Source organism: Atractosteus spatula, chromosome 5 (assembly GCF_055471065.1).
Source record: "Atractosteus spatula isolate fAtrSpa1 chromosome 5, fAtrSpa1.hap1, whole genome shotgun sequence".
Taxonomy (NCBI): Eukaryota; Metazoa; Chordata; class Actinopteri; order Semionotiformes; family Lepisosteidae; genus Atractosteus; species Atractosteus spatula.
The window spans coordinates 55,629,715-55,654,094 of NC_142710.1; the positions used below are offsets into that span (position 1 = coordinate 55,629,715).

Consider the following 24,380-nt stretch of genomic DNA (forward strand, 5'->3'; position numbering starts at 1 on the left):
GTGACTATATTTCAACACAAATGTGAAATATTCTCGCTCCCCTGCCATTCACTTTGGGTTTGATACTACTTAACTATGCAAACAGGTCTTAAAATTTAATTTGTTAACATGTGTTGCTCTCGCTTGGCCTCCTAATTCTTGGTGAGTGAGAGGGAGGCAGCAATCACACAAGTCAAGTTCTATCTATAGTACATATTTTCAAGACTTTTGGTTTGTAATGTCATCTGAAAACAAGAGAAACGTAGATGTACAGTATTACAATATTGAAGAACAGTTATCCTTACAGATTGCAAGCGTTTGTGAGGTGAAATGTGATATACTGTAGGTGTGGGTATGTGAGGGAGAGGGCATTGAAAAATATTAAACTAAAATAAAAATATTAAAATAGATTTTATTCTTGCTTTTTTAACTTCATATTCCTTTGAATGGCAGATTTGCCCAGAAGTTCTGATTTTCTTTAAAACATGTATCATATGGTGTTTCTGTTCATAGGAATACTTCGAAGAATAGGGGATTACTTCTTTCTTGGGAAGTGAGACTGAGTGGCTGCAATAAAGATCTACAGTTAAGACAGCTCAAACTGCCTGTAATGGTGATGTTGTCACAGTAGGCTTTTCAAGAGGAATTTTCATGTTTAGTGATTGCTGTAGATCTTTGAGATGCTTAGTATTTGCATGAAGGCATATGTATATAGAAAAAAATGCCACAACATTTTTGGCAAAGAAAGACCTTTTGATTCTTTTGTGGAAAACTAATGTGGTAGACTACAGGATTCTGACTTACAATCTTTTTCTCTTAACAAAAAAGAAACATAGTGAATTTGTCACAGCAATGGGACGCAGCATTGAAACAAAGCCAAAGAAGCACAGTATAAAAACAAAGTGTAGTATAAAAACATAGCAGGAAAACAAAGTAAAACCTATGGGGTATATTTAAACTCACTTCACCCTCATCACACTAATACAGAAATGCCATGAATCTCTTTAGCTGGCTGACTTTATTATAGCATTTAGTGGATCTCTTTGTTAATTCATATAATGCACAAAAAAAATCCTAAAATGTTCTGACAGAGAAAAAAAACAAGTTAGTGCTGCTGAAAAGCTTAATATATTATACTATACATATTTAACTTGTTCAAATAAACAACAATCATGAGGGACTTTACAAAAACAAAAACCAACAGAAGGATCCGAAATGCTGCATTTGATTTGAAAGATTTTTATCCCTGTTTTGACTAGGCGCATGTGTTACTTGGTAATGTAGCTTTCATTTTTGGAATGATGACAGTGAACATCTTACTTCATGAGAAAGAAAATAATGATTAAGTCAAGATGTAGAGAGTGTGAGAGAGAAGCTTCTGTCTTTCCTATAAAGTTTATTGAGTGTCTGTGCGTTCACTGATATACATACACAGCTCTGTATCCATGCTATCTACTGTATATACAATTTTAATTATAATTTCATATACAGTAATATAACTATGGAGGTGGTGTAGTGGATAAGCCTTTACTGTGAAGAAATGGGAAATAAGGTAATGATTAAGTCAGGTTGTGGATTCAAGTCCATACTACAGACACTGCTGCTGTACTTTGAGAGAGGTGCTTTTCCCTTGTAGCTCCAGTCCATCCAGCTGTATAAGTTCTGGACTGGTGTGGGAGTCGTTTGCTCTCTAGTCTGCTTAATGCTACAGGAACCAGAATTATCTCTGGCCCAATAAGCCATGGTGGCTCTAGTATGGACTTTACCTTAACTATAACTGCACGTGTTCCTTGTATTTACACTTTGTGATTTTCCTATATTACAAGGTACCTTGGATAACAACAACAACAATAATAATATAAAGATAGCTGACTTAAATTAAGTAAATGTGTTGGAAAACACTGTTCACTGTGGATAAATAAAATATAGAACAATCACAAGGGTGAACATGACTGGTTCAGTCCCATGTATGGTGGTAGTGGTTACTAAGCAACCTCATGCAGGTATGCACTGTGTCCTTCCACACAGGCAGGTCTTCATCAATGATTCCAATTTAACGATCGTCATCTAATTCCTCTCTGGTGCAGTGTTGTTGTCCATGGAAGCATCTTCCCCATTATTGATCTTGTATGGTCACTACAAGAAAGCATTAGACGAAAAAGACATGAATAGATATGCTCCCCTCAAGCAGAGGGTAAGACTACACGGAAAAGTAGAAAAAAGACAAAAAAATGCAACATTTTGACATTTAGGACCTTTTTTCTGGTTTGAGGAAAATAAGAGATGAAGCAGGAATATAAAGGAGAGGTGGGTAAGGAGATCAAAAGAAAGAGCATTAGAAAAAATGGGAATGAGAAGTGAGAAAGAATGTCTAAAAGAAGGAATATTAGTGACGAATGATACATTTAGAAAGCAGTACTCTATAAATATAGAAATAAGCCAAATCACATAGTTATCGTTAGTTATTTCATTCCCAGTCCCACATAGGATACTGTCCACAAATCCAGACAAGTCCGGACTGAGCGTCAGTTATGGTGCAAATGATGTACTTTGATCTCCTTTATTTCTTGTTACAGCAAAGATTTTAGATTGAGATGAGCAGAGTGAGATTTCACAGTTGAGTGTTCAGCAGAATGCGGTTCTTTTGTACTGTATTTGCTGTAAAAAAAAAACTGTTTCCTCTATCTTCTCTTCAGCTGCAGATGGAACAACTGGACTGTGGGGCTGCTCATCTCCAGCACCCCTTGGCTCTCCGCAGGCCCCTACAGGCCACCCCTATATTCGAATCAGTGGGCCTGACCTCAGTGGCTGTTGACAGTGTTCACACCCATTCTGTGGTTTTCCTTGGGACCGCCAGTGGCAGGCTTTGGAAGGTATGGTCAGCAGAGGTGCAAGAAAATCTGGACTTCTTGTTTTGTCTGGTTTCTGTTGTTTCTCTTTTCACAAATATGTTACAGTTGAAACACAAAAAAAATCAGAGTCAGATACAGTCAATTTACAGAGTGTCTGTATGATTTGGAAAATGAAAGAGCCTTACATCTGCAGCTTATGGCATATCTTTATCTAAAAAGAACAAGTTCTCATTAAATGTAATACAAATTGCCCAGTTGTTTTCTGATTCACCTAATAGCTTACTTTCAGAATTTCAACTTCTTTTTATCCCAGTAGCAGCATGATTCCACCTCCTATTACTTTCAAGAAGTTTGGCTACTTGTGGAATGACTCCTGTACCAACCGACTAGTTTCTTGATTGACGAATTTCACTTGTGTTGTACCATAAATGCTCAGAATATCCGTAAACAAAGAATCTGTCCGTGACTTCAAAAAAAAGTTGCAAAATGTGAACTTGTGAGTGTAACTCAAAAAGTCCCTGAGTGTAACAGAGCCACACTGTGTAAAGACTGTTTGGCTCTGAGGGTGAGAGTTTAGTGGTTGCTATAGAAACTGTAAATGTCAATAAATATTACATTATATTCAACATCATTTTAGTATTCATAATGAAATGTGAGTTTGTTGACGTGGGAAAGCACATTTCTGTAACTGCACCTGTATGAGCTGGATGGCACAGTGCCACAGAGAACTCTGAACAGTTGTATACGTAATTGATAATTATCGTGAGACCAAAAGAAAACTCTAGTAACAGCCAAACAAATTTCACAACAGTGTAACAGAAAAAGCCAAAAGAGTTCTGCTTTGCTTGCTTGCAAAACCCTTTAATTAGTTTCAAGCAATCTGGGTACTGATCAATACAGTATCTTGTCCTTACATTTCTTTTCAGCAACTCTCACATAATACATATCTAGGATATGAAAGATATGTACTGTAGGCTGTAGGACAGGGACCATTTTGCGATATGATCAGATTCATTAGAGAGCCTTCATTTGTGGGATGTCACATTAACAGTGACACAGATCGGCTCAAATAGTGCGTGAAATGTGACTGCTATTGTAAAATCTGAAAAGTAGGATACAAACCATTGTCTCAGGGCACGTTGCCAACAGAACATTTAAAAGATCTCCACCAGAGGCCATGCAAAAAAAAAAGCTGACTCATTGCGTGGGCTCTTTAGCAGAAACAGTGGTGAGCAGTCTTTTGATTGGCAATGTCTGAGAAATGGCAAAGAGCTTTTGAAATTTTGGTTCCTCTACATCTGAAAATGAATTGGATGCCAAATAGCTGGTCTGTTTCACTGACCTCAGAACCTCAAGCCAAACTGGCAACAGACTTAAGTGAAGGACTGGTCTGGAGTGGCTGACAAAAACAGTGCAGAAAGAGTGCCACGGATGGTGACCACAACAGATTTCACCTTGCAGCAGAAACATATCTCAGATTGAAAGCAGGAAACTTTATCAATAAAGTTCCACTCTAAAAAGTGATGATGAGGATTATAAAATACCACATTGTGTACTGTGAAATATTTTGCTTTAGCGATTCCAAAGGTAAGTCAAAAGAGTACAGGCAGTATCACGCTGTACTTGTGTAAGTCAGGTTTTTCACGGATCCTTTTTACTTGCAGTACGGTAGTACTAATACGATAGTACGACACCCTAATGGAAGATAGTGTGAAAACACCATTGTGTAGCCTGAGCTCATGAGTGGGTAGTAGTCATGTTTCCTGCTCAGATAACATTGAACTGGTTGGACTTAGAGAGTGAAGCCGAGACAATACTGTAGACAAAGACGCACACTATTGCACTTAAATGTCATTGGTCTATTCATATGGTACATGAATTCAACAAAATATTAGGAACACCAAAAATATGTGGAGTCACTGTAAGCAGCCTGAATAGCTTGAACATATTCACATGGATTTCCACATTGTTTAGCATGGTTTAGCAAGATATGCAGCCAAATACCAAGCAATTCTATCAGGTTCGTCTCTATTTGAGGTTGTGATGCTTAATATGTGGGACTGTCCGGTGCATTGTTGTGGCCAGAAAATTGATAGAAATCTCTCTGTTCATGCAGGCCATGCATTGCATAATACAAGTGCCCATTCAAGAGGATTCTTAATATTCTGTCTAAAAAGGTGTCATAGTATCCATTATTAATTATGTCATGCTGTTAATTTATGTTCTGTTTCATATGTGTATGTATTTGTGTAGAAATTACCTGGGTTAAAATACCAGTTGAGATCTTCACAAAATGTGGCATCTGTCATTTTCCCTCTAATCTCACAATTATCTTTAATGAAGGGGAAGCAAAGTTTGCTCTGGAGCAAAAACCTTTCAAAGTCATCTTGTGTCTGCTTTCAGGTTTAAAAGTGTCTGGCTCGTTATCTCTTTCTGAGATGCAATTGCTTCTGTTCCTATTATCTCTTTACTAAATCTTCTTGGATGTGTGCGTGTCTTGTGAGATATAACTATTGTTGTTTCAAATACATCATTTTAATGGTTTAAATTTAATTTTGGCTGAGGCTTTCTGGCTTCAGGCTGCAAAACATGCAGGAAAGCGTGTACTATTTGACCTTCTGTGACCACTTCAGACACAGTCCCTTAATAAAAAGCCAGTCTTGTGACCTAGATGCAGCACATCATTTTCAGCACAGGTCATTTTGAGTAAAATGAATGCTGCCATTTTGGTTTGCAACTATAATCCTTCGGGATGGTTTTCAGAACCTGTTGACATTCAATGTTCTGGAGTCCTACCTTCTTAGTTTGTGGTGTTTTAAAATTCACAAAGTTACTAAATTGTCAAAATATAATGTATTTTTTTTTTAGAAAACAGAAACAGCTATTTATTATACTGAGAAAAAGTTACCTAGGTGATTTTGTTTCTAATCATATATATACATACTGTATATTTTATTATAACTTTATAAAAATATCACCCTTCATTTAAGCTTGAAGAAGCAAAGCAGAATTTGTAAAAGAATGTTCTACACAATAACAGACAAAAGCAAAACAAGATTTAAAAAAATTATGGAAGACAGGAAACCGAAAACCTGCAATTTAATTTCACACTTCAGACTTTTTTAAGTAGGGTAATTTGCTCTGATCTACTTTTTCCGCAGTTTTGAGAAACTGAATAAAAAAAAATTATTAATATAATTTAAGTCAATTTTTTCTTTTGTAGCTTAACCTGCTTAGGAACCTGACACTGGCCAATAAGAGCTCTCTGAAAGTAGCAGCAGGAGAGTCAGTTCATCATATCATGATCTTTGACCCCAGCGATAGAAACTACCTCTATCTTATGACATCTCGTCAGGTGAGTTTGTTATTCACTCATTCACTATTATTAATGCATTTTTTTATCCAAATGTAACAGAAAGTCAGAATTAATAAATGATTGAAACATGGGTTTGCTTTTAGTAAAGCTTAGATAAACATGGGTTTCTTTTAAGTGTTCTCTGTACAGTGTATGCTAAGTGTGGAATTCTGCAATTTCTAAAATTATAGTTTTCAAATACCAGAGGAACTATGTCAGGTGAAGGACCAATGCAATCAAAATAAAAAAATGCTCCACAGTGTTTGTCACTCACTCCAAAACAGCCAGCTTGCTTTCTGTAGTTTTCAGATAACAATAATATCAATCTTACAGCACTTACAGCAGCCTTGGACTGTAAGAATATTAATTTCAATGTCAGAATCAGCTATTAAGCTATCAGCTTTGATGGCTTCATCATTCATTATAGGAAATATAAAAGAATACTATATAGTAATACAAAGCTGTAATATAATACCAGACTATAATAGCTCATGGCTCATTACTAGAACACAGTAGTGACTCACTGACTAAAAACTGTCAAGCTGCTGTGTGTACATCTAACTTGACACCATGATGTTCATTGGTATAAGACCAGTTTTTCCTTTTTTATTTCTGCTACTGTTACATCCTGTTTCCTCCCATGTAGCGGTGTTGGTTTTTAAGTACGTGACCAAAGTGATGACCAAGCATCATAGTTAAAACAGTGATAATATTAAATGTTTATAAAGGAGTCAAACCACAGGATGGCTCTGACATGGCAAACAAGGGCAATGTTTAAAAAAAGACAACAGGAGACTTGCAATTAGCTAGTGTATAATTAGCTTAACTAATTTATTAGAATAAAATAAAAGTTAAGAAGCTAAAATAATATATACTAATAATACATTAAGTCAACTCAAATATGCCCAGCCAGCAGTGATACCAGAAAGCACAATTGTGCTTGATAATGGGATGCACCATTATCAGCACCAAATGTTGGGAAATAATGTTGTTTCATTTTTCAGGGGGGTGGAGCCTTTTTCAATTTTCTGGGGGTGGAGGCTAGCAAGCTGGGGCTGTGGGGCGACTCATTTTAAAGTTCAGAGGGGACTTCCACTCAGACCCTCGTCTTTTTCACTTTATGGGAGATGTGTGTGTGTCGGGGGTGGGGCTAACGCAAAGCTGAATTAAGAGCTCTGTTAGTTCTGTACGCAGATCTACAAATTCTGTCTATCGGCATCTGGGTGAAAATAAAGCAAGCTGCTCAAATGTATTGTACACACCTCTCAAGTGAGAAAGAAGGGGTCACACTTTGGCCGTGGCATAGGCTTTTATGAGCTAAGTGTTTGATATGATCAGCAGTCACTGCTAGTAGCACCGTTTTGGCAGAAAAATAAGATAAGGGGAATAAGAGCTACATTTATGTATGTATGGGTAACGCAACCCAGTACCAGAGGCGAGAAACAGTGACAGAGTGAAAGTAGCTTCATTAGTAAGAACATGATAACATTTTCAGTTTTGCGATTATGTGCCGTAAAGGTCCATGACTTGCTAAGAGTTTTTGCAGAGTTCTTTCACCTACTGCATAAGATTATTCTTGGTCCAGCAAGTTACCTTCAGTGAATTCTTAGTCAATTCACTGAATAACCCTTTTATTTACTTGCTGTTATTTATTTGCTAATGTTTGTAAGCACTCTTTTTTTTCTTATATGAATGCAGTCCTTCCCAATCTATGAAACAAACTGTCTACTGTTTACTGTGGTCCTGTCTGCTGTGATCCCTCAAGGATTTTCACTTTTGGCTCTCACTCAAGGACCTACAAATACCAATGTCAAGAGAATTAAATGTGGAAATGATAAGCGATCCTTGCAGACATTCACATCTTCGAAGTTCAATGGGTATGTGTGCTTTAGAATTTGGACCCTGTCCAAGGTCCATGGTATGACTAACTTAGCCCTTGTTCTGGTGTTTTCTCAGCTCCTCCGTGTGAAGGTTGCCAGCTGTGGCCGGTACACCAGCTGCAGCGAATGCCTCTTAGCTGGTGATGCCCACTGTGGGTGGTGCACTCTGGAGAACAGGTACAGAGCAGCTCCATTCTGATAGCATTAAGATCTAGGAATGCAAAGAAAATGACTGTTGCAAAGCTTTTCCAAAATATGTTTTCTTGGGGACTTCTCATTGAATCAAAGGGTAAAGGCGCTCATTTTGAATACAGGTTGAGCTCTGTAAGGAAATCGAACCTGGGCCAAGTCAGTAGTAGACTGTACCCAGGTGTTGCCAAGCACTGGTCCACAATTAGCTCAGCACCATCAGGGTAGAGTTGGCACCTATAGGTTTGCAATGACAATGGCAAGTGACGACCCTGCTTCCATTGTCACTGACCCTCCTCAATATTGCAGAGTAGCCTTATTGTGTTAAAAAATTGAATGGATCATTGGGTGAGCAGCTTTTTGCTTGCTCATTCACCCCAAGGGGACTGGGGTTGTCATTGTAACACTAGCAGTGAAAACACTATTGGCGATTACAAATTGGTTTGCTCTATAATAAAAAAAATCCTTTCAGCAGTTACAATTGTGGCTGTTATTCATTTAGTTACTCATTGCTGATGTCTTACCAGCAGTTAGAGGGGAAGTAAGGAATCAAACACATTTAAAGAATGATTTTAAAGGGAACTTGCAATTTTCAACCATTTTCACCCACAACCATGGTATCCAGACTGTCATTCTACTTATTATTGTACAGTTTACCATGCCCCTGTGCAAGGTTTGTCATGCACAGGGAGCACAGTGTGCATCATGTCTTCTAACTGAGCAAATATTCTTTCACTGGAATCAGAATAAAGAAAGAGGTACTGTAAGCATCTAAGAATCAAGATTCAGTCATTTACACAGCACACCATAAATCACCAGGTTGTAGGGAAATTCTCTGATCTGGACCTCACTATTTTGAGCATCATATTGAAACCAAAACCACGGGTTCATACTTCTGCAAAACACGTACTTAGGAATACAAGACTGAACATGCGAGTCATGAACAGAACAACACTGTGTTTAGCTTGAGATTCTAAAAAACCTAACTTATCATTGCGGTTGAAGACATTTGCAGAGCCTGATTCCTTTTGTCTACATGAGAGAAGATGGCCCCAGGCTGGGCTTCCTGTTAGCTTCACAAGATTTATAAATGAATTTCCCACACTGCAAGTGTTGAACAGCATTTATTTTGTTACGTGACGTCATGTCAGGTGTGAAACTATGCCTTTCTTTAGATGATTACAGTTAGTCGTTTGTGTAAAATGGGGTACTGGAAGGGAGGCAAGGTTGCTTTATGAATGATTCTGAGGACTGCTGGAAAAAAATGCTTGAATATCCAAGTAGAGGAATATGGATTTTGGCTCAGTGGGGTTTTGTTTGCACTTCATTATTAAGACTTTTTTTGTCCACAAATCATTTCACATCAGTTTGCTGAGTATTAACTCAGTTTTCAGCATTACTGTAGCAGGAAAAGCAAGTCTTTTCTTGTTGGTGTCTGGCAATTTAGACCTAAAGCAGTCCTTCCAAGTCTTAAATTAATCACTTTATGCAACTGTTTGTCCCCTATTTAAAGTGGAATGTTTCCTTTTCAATAATCCTGCAATACTTTAATGGTGTATTTAATTCACAAGCTATTTTTCACTATTTGTACATTTCAGATTTTCCCAGGTTTTCTGTGATGAGAAACTCATAATAGAAGATAAAACAAATAAAATCGCCTCTCTCACATGGAGTTCGAATTCCTGCTTGTATTTTCTTTTCCTTTTCTGGGGCCCTGAGGTCCAGAAAATCTTGAACTTGTTCTTTTTGCTTGGGTGCAAAGCTGCTGACAAAAGAGTTGTGAACTGCAACATGTAATTATTTTTTTTTTCGGAGAAAAACTTTGGAAAAATCCAAGCCAGTCGATCCCCTCATCCTTTGTTAAAAATGGCTTGGATGTATGTTCAATGAGTCACACACTCATCACCAGTGTGCTCTGGATCTAACCCTGCTTTCCACTTCCCCATCCTGAATTTTACAGTGTCTGAGGGCCCCTCTGATATCATGGTTACTTCTGAACCCAGACAAACGACTCATGTTATTTTTAGCGGCTAAGATGACCTCCTCACTGTAATCGTTTCTTATGATGTGTTTAAGAGAGCACCAACAGGAAGTCAAGTTGCAGCTTTGCACGATAAAAGTTAGAGAAAGTGCGTAAAGTCAGCTTCTTGTTAACTTATTGAAGAGCTTTTGAAAACAGGGATGATTCCTGTTTTTTTATATTTTTGAGGTCCATAGGTTTTTTAAAGAGATGATAAGGTCAGACAGTAAGGCTGCTGATTACTGTGCTGACGTCGCTATTTTTCATTTTGCCATTTAAGGTCATACATACATTTCTTTAATTGACACAGGTAATGCATTGACAAAAAGTAGTATCTATAAATTATGTTGAAAATAGGTCCAGCCCAATTCCTTTCTACTACGTGTACACCAGTATAGAAAAAACAAACCACACTCTGCCAGGCCTGGTTTGAACACTGGGTTATATCACACTAATCTAATGCAACGGCCCAGACCATGCTTCTGTTGGGAATTAATGAAGTGGGAAAGCCTATGACATAGAAACACAATAACACTGCAACGAAGCTAACAGCATTTCTTTTGTAATTTCATGACTTGTGGTTAAAAGATGCATATAAGTACAGTTTCCCATTATACAATTTACTAGATTTTGATCAAGGAACAAAAAAAGACATTTTTATTCAAAGGATTGGTCAGATCCACAACAACAATTACTTTTTTAATTAACAGCTTTGTTAATAGATAGATGAGACAATTTATTTTATGCATTTTTTTTCAATGACATCACTTTACTAATTTCTCAAAACACCAATTAAACATGATGCCGAGCCCCACAATTGTCCTACTTAAAGAAAAAGCACATGTCAAGTGGAGCTATTTTCAGATCAAATCCAAATTAGATGATGATCTTAGGAAATTTAAGTATTGTACACATTTTAGTATTGGACTTGTTCAGTACTTTTGGGCACTTCTTATTGTGGACTGTGAAGTTGACTGAAAAGGGAGAGACAGTCATTCTTAAGGGAAAAACTAAGATTTTCTTGCTTTGTTACATTTTGTGAAAGGTACTTTTGCATCCGCTGGCTGAACTGTTTTGGAATGATCATGTGCAGTTCTGTGTGACACGTTTTTTTTTTTTATGGGTTCTGGTGTGGATTTTCTGAAAGCATTTAAACTGCTTTCAGAGAACACACATTACATCCTCTTTGCGGCATAATGTTTTGCCCATACTTAGAGAAGTGGTTTTATTTCTTCGGTGTGTGAAAGGAAGTCCTATTTGTTTGGCTTTTGATTTCACATTGCACTCTCAAATTAAAATGTTGTGAGGATTTAATTAACTTTTCTTCTTCTTTGGCTTTTTGACCAGGACTACAGCGTGATAGTTTTTAATATTGTGGGCTTTATGGCTTATCAGATATGTTACCAACATCAAAAAGACAAATACTGATGCCGATGATGTAATCCCTTCTCCAACTGTTTTTTCAGAATGTATGAGTGTTTTTCACTTGGAGGGTATGGGTTACGTTGCGTAAATAAGGGTAAAGTAACTTCATATTTAATGCGTCGTGATTTCAGGCTTTTAGGCCACAAAATATGTTACTTCAGAAAGGGTGTATAGACTTTCTACAGGCCCTTTGTCTTGACAGAAATCAAAGGTCAAGTTTTGTTTTTGTTTTTTTCAGGACGGTCTGGATAAAATAAAATGAAAATCCTATAAAAGTGGAACAGTTCAGTATTTACTCACCCTAAGAAGTAGACTTTACATCACATTGAGTCCCACACAGTAGAATAATCACCTGTTTTTGTATATGGGGTAGATGCTTACCTACAGCTTCGTCTCGCTCAGGACATACATATTCTGCCAGTTTCAGAGTGGAGCTTTGATCTTTCAACACACAAAACAACCCTCCCTCTTGTGTCTTCTCACTCTACATCTTCCCTTTGCTGCAGGTGCTCAATACAAAAAGAATGTGCCCACCAGCTCCTTCCCAGATTCTGGATTGGACTGAGCGAAGGGCCCCAGCAATGTCCGTCCATGACGATAACTCCCAGAGAAATCGACATCGCCACCGACATCAAGGTGAGTCCAGTTTGTCAGTGACTTCTTAGAGCTGGGGTCCAACCTCCCACCATCCTTCCTCTCCCAGAGGCAGGCTGGATATAGTGCCTTTATGACTTAATTGAAATTAAGAAAAGGTTACAAATTAGAGTTCTTGCTCATATGGTTTGCTGGTAGCTTATTCATACCAGGAAATTCCAACGAAATGGGATCTTTTTGTAAGGAAGTGAATCATTTCTTAACTCTCAAGGGCATATCTATCCAGTGGACATCATCAGCACTAGCCGTGAAACACAAACTAGAGGACACAGGTGGGAACTATGGGGAAGTGTAGTTACAAGCTAAGACTAAGAGGCTGTGGGCGTCTGGAACAAACTACCGAGCCTAGTTGTCATAGCTGACACCCTGGCTTCTTTCAAGACATGTGAGGTTGAGATCCTCATATCAGTGAGCTTCTAGCAATCAAACAAGCTAAATGGGCCAGACACCCTTCATCTCATTTGTAGCACTTATGATAAGAACTTTCTTATGTTCTAATGATTATAGTGTTATAGATAACTGGCTTCCCCTGTTAAATGTTTTGATGAAATCACATTAAGCATTGGAAAAGGGTGGCCTTATATGGATACTATGGCCGCACTCTTTATTTGTAAAAAAAATTGCCCGTGCTATTTTCAGGATCTGAATTTATTTAATTATACAGTGATGGCTCTAGAACTGATTTTGCTTTACACCTTTTTACTATTTTAATATGGGAAAATATTTTTTAAAAATAATATGTTCTTAAAAAATAAGTGTGCTATTACATGGGAGAGGGTGGGGTTGATGGTTTGGCAAATATTGCCTCTTTCCTTAGCTTGGTCCCAATTCTGCTCTCCCCAGGATTTTGGGATTCTGATCAATGGCAGTGTTCCAGATCTTAGCAACACTGAGGTTGAGTGTAGCTATGGCAACGGAGTTTCCACCAGGGCAACGATATACGCGGTCAACTCGGGACCTCCTCAGATCCAAACCTGCCCACTCTTGCCCAAAGACAAGCTTCCCAGAATTCAACCTGCTGAGGGTAGGTACATTGGAGTGGACTTTTTTTTGTTTGTCTCATGTTAAAAGAATATTATGGGTACTAAATTGAAGAGAAAAAAGCTATTCATTGACTCACCTTTTATTAAAGCTCTGTATTGTCCCTCTGTTTGCCAGCCATTGTAGGTTAGTAATGAAAGGACTTCCTGAAAACAAATTTATCTCATGCAGATAACACATTACCTAATAGGCAGATGTACAGTATTGGAAATAACAACAGAAGATGAAGTGAGAAAAATACAGTACATATAGCATGCAACCTCCAACTTACAGCCAACATAGTGAAAGTCTGAACCACATAGAGGTTAACGGAAAAGTCACAAGGATATTGCAGTGTTCATAAAGTTCTAATATGAACATTATCCATATGGGGCTACATGGACATAGTAGTAAAACCGTCACCAAAACAATTGAATGAATTGTTGAAACTGTTAGAGGTAATTTGGAACATTTTAAGAGTCCTACAATGATTAGGTTTATGAGATCATAAAGAAAAGGGCTCACATAATAAATATTAATGTTTTGAACGTGTTGTTGTGTGTTTTAATGATTGTGCTTGTACATATGAATACTCACTTTATATAATTTGAAACAAAGTATACTGTATAATATAATCTGTTTCCATAATGATTTTCAATATTGTACCTGTAATGGGAATATAATTGAAACCTATAATTAAAAATATTGTGATGAGAATATAAAACTACAACATGTAACTTAAAATTTGGAAGAATGTTGTGGCCGTTGACTACTTTGTTTTTCTTGTTAAATGCTTCTCTTGCCTTTGTCTGGTCCATCTCTTTTCCCTCTGGTTCAGATATGTTGGAAAATTAATAGCAAAAAGTAATGATATTAAATGACTAGTCATGTTTTGTTTTCGTGTTTGGACATGTTACATGTTTCAGCTTTTCAAGTGCTTGTTGGTATTGGGAAATGCATTTTCTTTATTTTAAATCTGTGTATTCTCTATTTTTCTAGTTCTGATTGCTTGGTTGTCTTTAACAGATCACGTGGTCATTCCTGTGTCAATCAAGGTCAATGGAACTCCTATTGTCTGGGGGAACTTCACCATCTATGACTGTGAGAAGACGGGGATTGTTCATTCAAAGAGAGCGTGAGTGACCCAGTGTACATGCTCAGCCAACTGCGTACACAGTATATTGCAGACAAGTGTTGGAAGAAAATAACCGCTTTACTGATTCCACTTCACTCGCATGACAGATCTAATCTTGGCTTTCTGTAACTCCAAGTATGAAAAATCTAAAAAAAAACAGGCGGCAACATAGTATTTTGTGTCTTTTGCTGAGCAAACATCCCCTGATTGTTTTGGAAAATTTGAAACAGCTTTGCAATTTCTGAGAAATGCTCAATATCTCGTAAACCTGGCCAAAGGTCATCACTTGATATTTTGGAACAGTTTTCCGTTTTTCAGAATCCATCTAATTCCCCTCACAGTAGGCAGTAGCAAGGCTTGTGTTGGCAACATTGCTTACTTCTGATTGATGCAGCTTTAAGTTGTATTGAGAAAGGGCTGGAATAAATCCCAAACTTCACGCCACCCACAGGCAGCGGGTTTCAAAACCAATACCTGTTAGTGGGTTCTGTCTCATTGGTTGGTTGTAAAGGGATTCCGCTAGTGGCAGTGCACTACTGGCTAAGATCCACCAGGGTTAGGCAGGCTTGAGTCAGCTCGGTTATGCCTGTGGTTTTCTGCATGCCTGTGTCCTTATATTGGGAATTGCACCAGTTGTAAAATCAATGCTCACGTCAAGAGGCGCAGTGGGGCTTTGTGAAAAAGAGCAATGACTTAGGAGGAGAGTAGGAGGAGAGTATACAGACCTATATCAGCTGATCTATTGTCAGCAGCTACAGTATATCACCCTCAGTTCAGAACTGGCAACCCACTGAAGGTAAGCAAGTGTTAGCCTGGCCAGTACCTGGGTAGAAGACCTCCTGGGAAAGCTAAGGTTGTTGCTGGAAGTGTTAGTGGACCAGTAGGGAACACTCACTGTGTGGTCTGTGTGGGTCCTTATGCCACACAGTGGCATAGTGATGAGGACACTATAAAATAAGCACCATCCTTCAAATGAGGCATGAAACCAAGGTTCTGAGTCTCCGTGGTCATTAAAAATCCCAGGGCATTTCTTGAAAAGAGTAGGGGTTTTAACCCCAGTGCCCTGGCCAAATTGTCCCCAGGCCTTTACCAATCAAGGCCTCCTAATAATCCCCATTTCTGAATTGGCTTCATCACTCTGTTCTCCTCCCCACTGAGCTGGTGTGTGGTGAGTGTACTGGCACACTTTGGCTGTCATCCCATTATCCAGGTAGGGGATACACATTGGTGGTGGTGGAGGGGAGTCCCCATTACTTGTAAAATGCTTTGAGTGGAGTGTCCAGAAAAGCTCTATATAAGTGTAAGGATTATTTGTTATTATTTATTACCTCTCCACTTATGTGATGATGCATTGATTGTATTTGGAAAGACTACATATTTAAAAAAAATACTTGTCAATCCAAGATTTATTATTATTTTGGAAAAAAAACCTGCATCATCTACAGTATATTGTTTGTAGTCTGTGATGGGTCATAGCCATGATTTAATCCAGGGCTTGAATTTAGTTGATAAAACACATTTAAAGTGCAGATGAAACATATCAATGAGGAAGCACACTTACAGGCGTAAGGCAAAAACCTTATAAAACCTATACATCTTAGTCATATGACTAAAGATGTATAGACATACTGTATATTTAAAAACAGTGTACGATACAGTGTATTAATATGTTGATTTTGCTAAAAAATGCAGTATTAAAAAGTGTTTATTGTCCTTCACTCTACTGTTAATGTAATAAGAGCTGTTGAGTCCAATGGGCTATTTCTGTAAGAGTGCAAAGTGCCGTTTCTCCCTTTTTTAGTCCTTTCATATCAGTTTTTTTCTTAGCAAGGAATAAATGACAGTTGATTATAGCACGTGATCTTTTCTCTCTATGCTAGATAAAAAGTGTGAAATCCTTTGTGGTTTTGATAACTGTGTTTAGACTATGGTATTTCAAACAGGAAATGAAGATCAAAAGTGCCACCAGTTCTAGAAATTAAATCTATGTTATTTCAAATCGCATATGTCTTGTTTTTCATTTTGATGCATGGCTTGTTGAAAGCATTGATGTTAAGTGCTTACAGAACATTTTTTCTTCCTGTTAATACAGACTCACAAGTCACGTCAAGTAGATGATTTATATTTTAATATTTTTGCTTCTGTAGTTCATAGTATTGTTCTAGGCTATTAGAGGAACAAATTAGACCATCTTCGCAGGATTATCTCACTTCAAGGATATATTATAAATCATACGTAATAGAAGGCACTGAATTCCAATACTTGTATTGTGTATTCCTAAAAAAGTCACTTGTCAAAGCTACTGTATACAATTTGTGTTTTCAGGTGCACCAGCTGCCTGAGCACTAAATGGAAATGTTACTGGAATTTAGAAAGAAGCGCTTGTGTCTCACGCAAAATAAACCCAACTGACACTTTGCTTGAGGTAAGACATTTATTAGTCAAGCAAAAGTTTATTTTTCTTGAGTTTTACTTTAAGTTTAAAAGCTCACACCTGAAGAAGGCTTCACAGCCGAAACGTTGTGTTTTCTCTCTTCTGTTTTCAGTACGGAATAAACCTATTACTTGTTCCTTTGCAGACCACGCATGCTGACGCAGCAACCCACCTGAAAAAGTTTATTTAGTTAATAAAGATATATAATATAGATAAATACATCATAATACATACATTTCATGCTCCTAAGCATTTTTTCCACCACAGCATGTTTTAATTGATTTATTACTCACTATATCAGTAGATGTTTTAAAGAATATTACTCTGAAGCTAGATCATCAATGAATAACATGTAAACACGAGATGGCATTTCTTAAAAAAAGAATCAAATACAAATTTGAGTCCACTTTGATTGGAGATGAAATTATTATTTTATTCTTGAGATTTATTTTTTTAGTCTCAACAATGTATTACAGTATTTTCTGCCTTTACATTACGTTTTTGCAAGACCCCAGTTTTAAAAACTGCAATGAGATTGTTTGGTCATTGACTTCATCAGTTTGTTGGCCAGGTCACAGCCATTAGGAACATCCCTGCAGGCAAATATATCTCACAATAAAGCAGAGACAACACCAAATGCTTTATATTCTGGATGCTACCACAAAGTAAGCAGTTTTACTTTGGATTGTGTTGGGTTCAGAGAAGACTTAGATGTCCCTTATCCAAGAACGTAAATGTCTTATGTTTTTCTCATGCTGATACTCACAGAACACTGATACTACACCACAGATAATCTGTAACTTTGGTAGCTTAAGGGTTTTTTCTTTGAAATAGAATAGCGCCCGTCTGCTCACACATAAAAAGTGCTTGTCGAAACTACATTCTATGCCTTATGGCCACTGCGGAAGTGAACTGAATGACTCCATCACATGAGTGGGTGAATGTTGTGCCACTGTGTTGTGGAATTCCCCATGTTCGAGTACTTATCTTTTCCATACAATATCAGTGAGCCATGCACAAGTCATTCAGACTTGGAGATTTTAAAGAAATATTTACCAGTTACAGTATACTGTTAGCACAGAAGAAAGTGGGTCTACTGAACAGCCATGCCTCATGTTACAGGTTATTTATGTTCCAATACAAACTTTCTGTAGGTTAACTTCAGGACCACATATTCTTAAGTAGCATGTTAACCCTCGAACAATTTCTTGCAATATATTTAATTCAATTCTAATAAAACAACATTAGAATATCTACTGGTATATACAGTGTCTTCAAAGGTATGATCTTCCATTTTGTGAAATTCCAAAATGATACATATACATTTTTTTAAACATTATATTGTATTCAAAACCTGAATCCACTTCTAATGGTGAGATATGTTACAGTACATGTCAACAAAAACTAAAGAGAAAAAAATTATATATGTTGATTGATTAAGTGTTCAGACTTGTTTACTTAATCTTTGGTGGAAGCCCTGTTGTCACCAATTACAGCCACAAGCCTTTCTGGTGTAAGTCTCAGCTGACTTCATAGCCGGATGCTGCCATCACCATGCTGGAGTGTGGACACTGAGGTGACTAGAAAATGTGCTGTGTTACATAATGCTTGGCACATACAGTAGATCAAATTATTCCAGATAGGTCTTATGTAACTACAGAACCTTTTAGCACATTTTTGCAAGTTAACTTTGCAAGTATTTTGTTGTGGACTCTATGCAGCCTTTGGGATGGCTTATTTTTAGTAATAGGTTCCTTCTTTCCATTCAGCCATGCAGGCCAGTTTGTGATATATTGCGAATGCCAGCGCTATTGAACTCTGTAGCTCTTTCAAAGTGCCCATTTACCTCACAGTGGCATTGCTGACCAGTCTCCTTCTTGCCTGGATACTCAGTTTGGAGTGACGTCCTCATTTCACTATTATCTGGGTTATATCTCGCACTTTGCAATTCCTGATGTTTGCATAGACTGTGCAAATGGGGATATTCAGGGATTCTGACGTTTTTTACACCCTTCTCCACTCAACTTATTGTAAACATATTTTAATTTAGGTTTGGCTGTAGCAGATGGTTCGAATACTTGTGCAATCACGACTTTGACATTTTTATTTCATATTAATCTATTTAACCCCTTCTTTTTGTTTATGGCTTTGAACGTGTGGAGGAGATTTGTGTATATCAAATACTTATTTCTACTTGAAAGTGTCATGACTGCAAGCTTAAAAGCAATAAAATGTGAAAACCATGCAAGGTTCTGAATACACATGCCATAGAGAAAATGGCACTATAACTGTATCATCATGTGTGTTGAATCCTATGGGCACTTCCATTTGAATGTGAATGCTGCACATTACTGTGGTCTTTAAAGTGTTAAGAATAACACAAATGCCAATGTGTTTTTCATCACTGCAGAACTCTATGTACTGTCCAAGTGTGAATCCCTCGCTGACTAGACCAACGGCAACTGGAACAGCACAAGACATCACTCTCACTCTGAACAACACAAAAGAGGTACAGGTTCTTTCATCTCTATTCAGCTGACGCAAGCTCTTGCTGCTTAGTCAGCGTAGTCAGCATCTCTGAGGGGGCTTCACAGCAGAGACTTAATAGTGATTTTTAACAAAGGTAGATGAGGCTGTTGTCTTCTGACAGTGATTTGAACTTTCGTTTCATTGTTTATGTGTAGTATGTATGATTTATTTTCCAGCTATACAGTATGTATCTGACTAATTGCAGACTAAGTGCAATATACCACCGGCTGTTTATACACACCATATTGTATAACACCAGAAGGGATTGCTTTAAAATGACCATTCTAAATGCCTTCATGACTTTGAGACCATTTCCATGCAAATGGTTATAGATATTCCAAAATAACTTGTGCATTTATAAAGTTCCATATATTAAGTGTTTATATGGTATGTTTAAAGATTCCAACTTACATATCCAATGGGTTATTTTTTAGTTGAGGGAAGGAACAGTCCAAAGGAATATGTCTGGTTTCATCCCCTCAACACATATGATCTGTAAACTAAACTTATTTTTAAAAACTGCACAACTTGCAGATGTGCTTTTCAGTTAACTGACCTTCAAGAATGTGATTTGCACCAGAAAAGCTTTGAAGACACAAGTCATCTCTTAAATAGCATCTGGTAGAAACATGTACCTGTAGCATAAGCCACTGACACAGGAAATTCACCCACCTCCATCACAAGTTTGCACCAAATGTATCTGTCTGTGGCAAGATGTGATATTGAGGATTATCAAAGAAAGAAAGGACGCACAGTCAGAAGAACTTCAAAAGACATTTTTAAACTGAAACGGTAAAATAAAGCTCCTTAAAATATAATATTTTAAGGCAGCAGACCACACATTTGTCTTAGTTTTTTTCTCAAAACATTTTTTATGTTTGTGGATTTTGTTTCATTTTGGGAGCTGAGTTAGAGGGAGGTGGAACATAACAAAAAGATTATTAAATAGAGTTTCATCATGTTGCAGCAATAACAATACCAGACTAGTTATTGTAGACTCAAGTTTATTTGACTTTAAATGGAAGTTATTAACTGTAGTTCAGGATAACAACAACAGGTCACTCTGACACAGCTGTTTCTCATCACGATTATTAACAAACTTAGCTATATATAGTATATCGAGCAAAAAACATCTCCTTTGACTCAACCATCATTCCTCCACCCCCTTTCCACCTTGCAGCTACCACTTGGTTCACTTGGTTCAAGAGGAGGCTACCCAATAATCAAGTGGGTTAAGACTACTTCTCTCACCAAGTATTCCAAACATTCACAAAATGAAGAACAAAAGTTGGATGTTGTTGTCTCTAGTGAAATGCATTTATCGGTGCCGCTAGGGCAATTTAGTTTCACCTACAGCTGGATACTCAATCGTTTCAGAATCAATTTGAAAAAAGATACTTAGAAGCAGTGTATCCCGTGCTTACCTCACAACCAGAAAAAGCTAATGAAACAGCTGCTGCTGCCAGCACAGTCAGATCTTGATTGCTCTTTACTTCTACTGTGACTGTCTAACTTCATTTTTAGGGCCCTGTGTGAGACAACACAGAAGGTTGTACCAATGATTAGTGGTGGGGAAAATCTTGTATTGTTTTGTTTTTTAACCTTTTCTGTTTCGAGAACTTACAATTGATCATTCTCTCTCAAAAAATAAAATTAATGAGTAATGATAATGGGGTTATGTGATGCAATTTATCAGATCACACTATCTTACTAGTAACAGTCTTTCATGCTTAGATCTTTTGTATTGTAAGGGACCGTCTCTGGGAATAGAGTTCAGGTTTCATGAAGATGCTTTGTCTTTGACATACTGTAGTCATTGTAAAAATGGTTTATATGCGTGGATGCAGAGAAACACACACCAGATCACATTTCGGACAACGATGGAGAGTAGGAACCCCCCTTGTTGTGGTTGATGTGAATGACGTGCTTTGTTTTCCCTAGATCTGAGCCGAGTGCAGAGTTTCCATGTAAGGGTGGCTGACAAGGTCGAGGATTATTCCGCTGTGTTTCCCTAACCCCTTGTACTTTGTTTTCCTTGGACCAGGGAACACCACTGCAGTGTGATTTCGGAAATGATCAGTTATACGAAGCAACGTGGCTTGACCAATCGACAATTAAATGCAGCAGCGTAACAGTGAGTATTGCATTCCAGCCAGTGCTCATCTGTCATGGAGCTCACGGTTGTCTGTATTTTGTTTGTATTGCTGTTTAATGCTGGTTGCTTTTTAATGCAGGTTGGTATTTCTGGCCTTTATTGAAAGCTTTGCAGTAGTTACACTAAAATTAATATGTCCAATTCTGTAAAGATCTGTTTTCTTTTGAAAATGGTACAGCAAGGGTCTCCTTTAAAGAACCCTGCAAATTAGCATTTTTCTGCATTGACTCATGAGATTAGAGAGTACAAGTTGTATGAGAGTAGCACCCGCGTAAGCTTTTTGATTACTGTAATGCCTTAGAAAATTGCAGATGAGTTCTCTAGAAGATGAAGAACTTCCACTTTTTTATTCTTGTGAATTCACTGTAAAATTCAGACGCATTAGCATGTTAAAGACTAAGGCTACGTCATTGTCTGAAATGAATGCCAAGTTTTTCCTTAATTTGGAAAAAGTCCAGTATTATTTGCCTATGTTTCTTTTTCATTAAGTTGTTACAGTCCTGAGGAGCTCCTGCATGATTAATGACCTTTAAGTTACAGTGCTATGCACCTTAAGCAGGAGAGTAAGCATTTATCAACTAGCCTTCATAAAATTGTAAGATACAGTCCTACATTCAATCATGCCACAGTAAGCTTATTTAAGTTATGAAAGAGAGCTTAACATTTACTTTTTGCTTTTGTTATTTGACGTATTATTTATTACAAAAGATGTTATCTTGATAGCTGTTATGGGTTCAAGTCTTCAAGGCTATGCTTTGCAGGCTGTGTCAGAAGAAATGATATGTAAGTTGACTGACATTATGCCTGTGTCAGCTGACTAAGTGTGTACTGTGTGGCTGTTTGCACTGTGAAAACTGGTGGGCGGGAGTGACAAGTGAGAATCAGAACAGCGGAAAAATTCAGAAAAATAAGTACAAAAACGCTAATTAAATAAAAACATACATCCACACAAATTCAGTCTGTCTCTCAACTCTTGTCAATATTGCAGTTATACACAACAAAGAGAAGCCATACAGTCCATCTCAACCTGCGATTGAAGAAACACCAGGACAAATTCCTTGACAGCCCTCTACCAGTCACAGGTCTGTAGTGCTTACACAGGCAGTATTTAAACCTCTCAAGGGACAAACAGAAAGGGTCCATAAACTGTACTGTAGTGCTTAGGTGCAGCACAACATATTTGTTTTTCTAACAAAGTTTAACAGAAGTAACTTCAGTATAATTGAGAGGATGATGAAGAGCGAGTTAGTGAGCTGAAGTGAGTAAATATTTACTATTTTCCCTGCTCGCAGAGTTATTTTCTTCCTGAGCTCGCATTTGACCTAAATTCAGGAAGCATGCTTATTTAATGTCAACCTTTTCTCCTGCTAGAAATATTATGATAAGACTGTTCTAGGAAACAGAATTACACAGCCCATTTAGCATCGCAATTACACTTTCTGCAATGCAAATATTATCAAAGCTGCTCTAACGAGGAACTAAAGAGAAGAGAATGGGAAACATAAAGCTTCAAATTAACATATAAGCCTGCTGAGATGTTGTTGTTTTTTTATGTGAAGTGCATAATTTATAGATACAAGTATTTGAGTTGTGAGCTGTGTCATGGAGGTTAATTCTATGCTGAAGGGTAGGAAGAAATAATACAGCATTTAAGGCTGTTTTCAACAGGTGTGTAAGCTTTACTTTATAAGTTTGATTTTTCTTCTTTCAGTGTGAAATTAACCTCTTAACCTACTTGTTCTTATACAAGCAAGTGGTCTGTGTCTGAACCTTGATTGGAGTGAATGCACACTCCCTGTGGTGTAAGACGAGACATGATATATTGCTCTTCTCACCCCTATGCCTGACAGTGGAGGTGTACAACTGTGGAACAGGCAGCACAGACTGCTCTCAGTGCTTGGGACGGGAAGACGAAGGCCATTTCTGCTCCTGGTGTGACAACACGTGCAAGCCCAGGGATGAGTGTCAACCCCTTAAGACCACCTGTCCTGCCCCGGAGATATGGGAGGTAAAAGCCCACATACACACCCAATAGGTTTCAGTTAGGGGCTCTATTGCTTCCGTAGTCAACTGACGCTTTGTAAAAGAAGGTGCACATTTACCTCTTTCTGACTACATGGAAAAGCTGAGGGGGATAGCTGGCATTGGCATTGCAGTCACATTGTGGGATAGTCAGGACAGCTGCTTATTTGATAACATGAGCTGCTGTGTTTTGAGTGGATTTAATGGTTATTTGTAGAATACACTGAAATCTGAAGACAGATCATTCACAGTAACGGAACAGAATTAAAATTAATATAAGCAGTAAAAAGGTGAACATTTAGTGTGACACTTCTCTGTTCTGAATCCACAATGCTAGATAAAGTTTGTCACGTCTTGGGTTACTTCCAGATAAAAAAGGACACCGTACATGTGCAGTATTGTTGTTCTAAAGTTAATTTATACATAGTGCTCTTCTTGCCATTAATTGGACATAATGTAATTTGACACAACATTTTATTTGTAGTTGGTTTTAATTTGCAGAATCAAATCTTCCCCTTTATTAATATAGCCCTGCAATGGACTGGTGGTCATGTCGTTTTTTCTGCTTACCACAACACTTACCAGGATGTGCAGATTTCTGATGATGGATAGATACTCCTACTCACAAAAACTGTAAAAAAGACTAAAAGATTGAAAGATGGTACAGTGTTCATTTAGTTAATGGAATGGAAGGAAAACAGTATGTTGTTGGCGTATACAGCAGTATTTAG

At 37.6% G+C, this 24,380-nt stretch overlaps 1 protein-coding gene across 1 annotated transcript in view; it reads left to right on the top strand.

The window, feature by feature from the left end:
* Positions 1 to 24,380, top strand: part of plxnd1 (plexin D1) — a 60,372-nt gene that overhangs the window by 5,522 nt on the left and 30,470 nt on the right. The window contains exons 2-12 of the mRNA XM_088916525.1: positions 2,676 to 2,852; positions 6,055 to 6,186; positions 8,143 to 8,243; positions 12,207 to 12,336; positions 13,198 to 13,378; positions 14,401 to 14,509; positions 16,835 to 16,934; positions 19,354 to 19,452; positions 21,517 to 21,606; positions 22,616 to 22,709; positions 23,478 to 23,635. Of these exons, the coding sequence (XP_088772651.1) occupies positions 2,676 to 2,852; positions 6,055 to 6,186; positions 8,143 to 8,243; positions 12,207 to 12,336; positions 13,198 to 13,378; positions 14,401 to 14,509; positions 16,835 to 16,934; positions 19,354 to 19,452; positions 21,517 to 21,606; positions 22,616 to 22,709; positions 23,478 to 23,635 (1,371 nt within the window). The remainder of the gene's footprint in view (positions 1 to 2,675; positions 2,853 to 6,054; positions 6,187 to 8,142; positions 8,244 to 12,206; positions 12,337 to 13,197; positions 13,379 to 14,400; positions 14,510 to 16,834; positions 16,935 to 19,353; positions 19,453 to 21,516; positions 21,607 to 22,615; positions 22,710 to 23,477; positions 23,636 to 24,380) is intronic.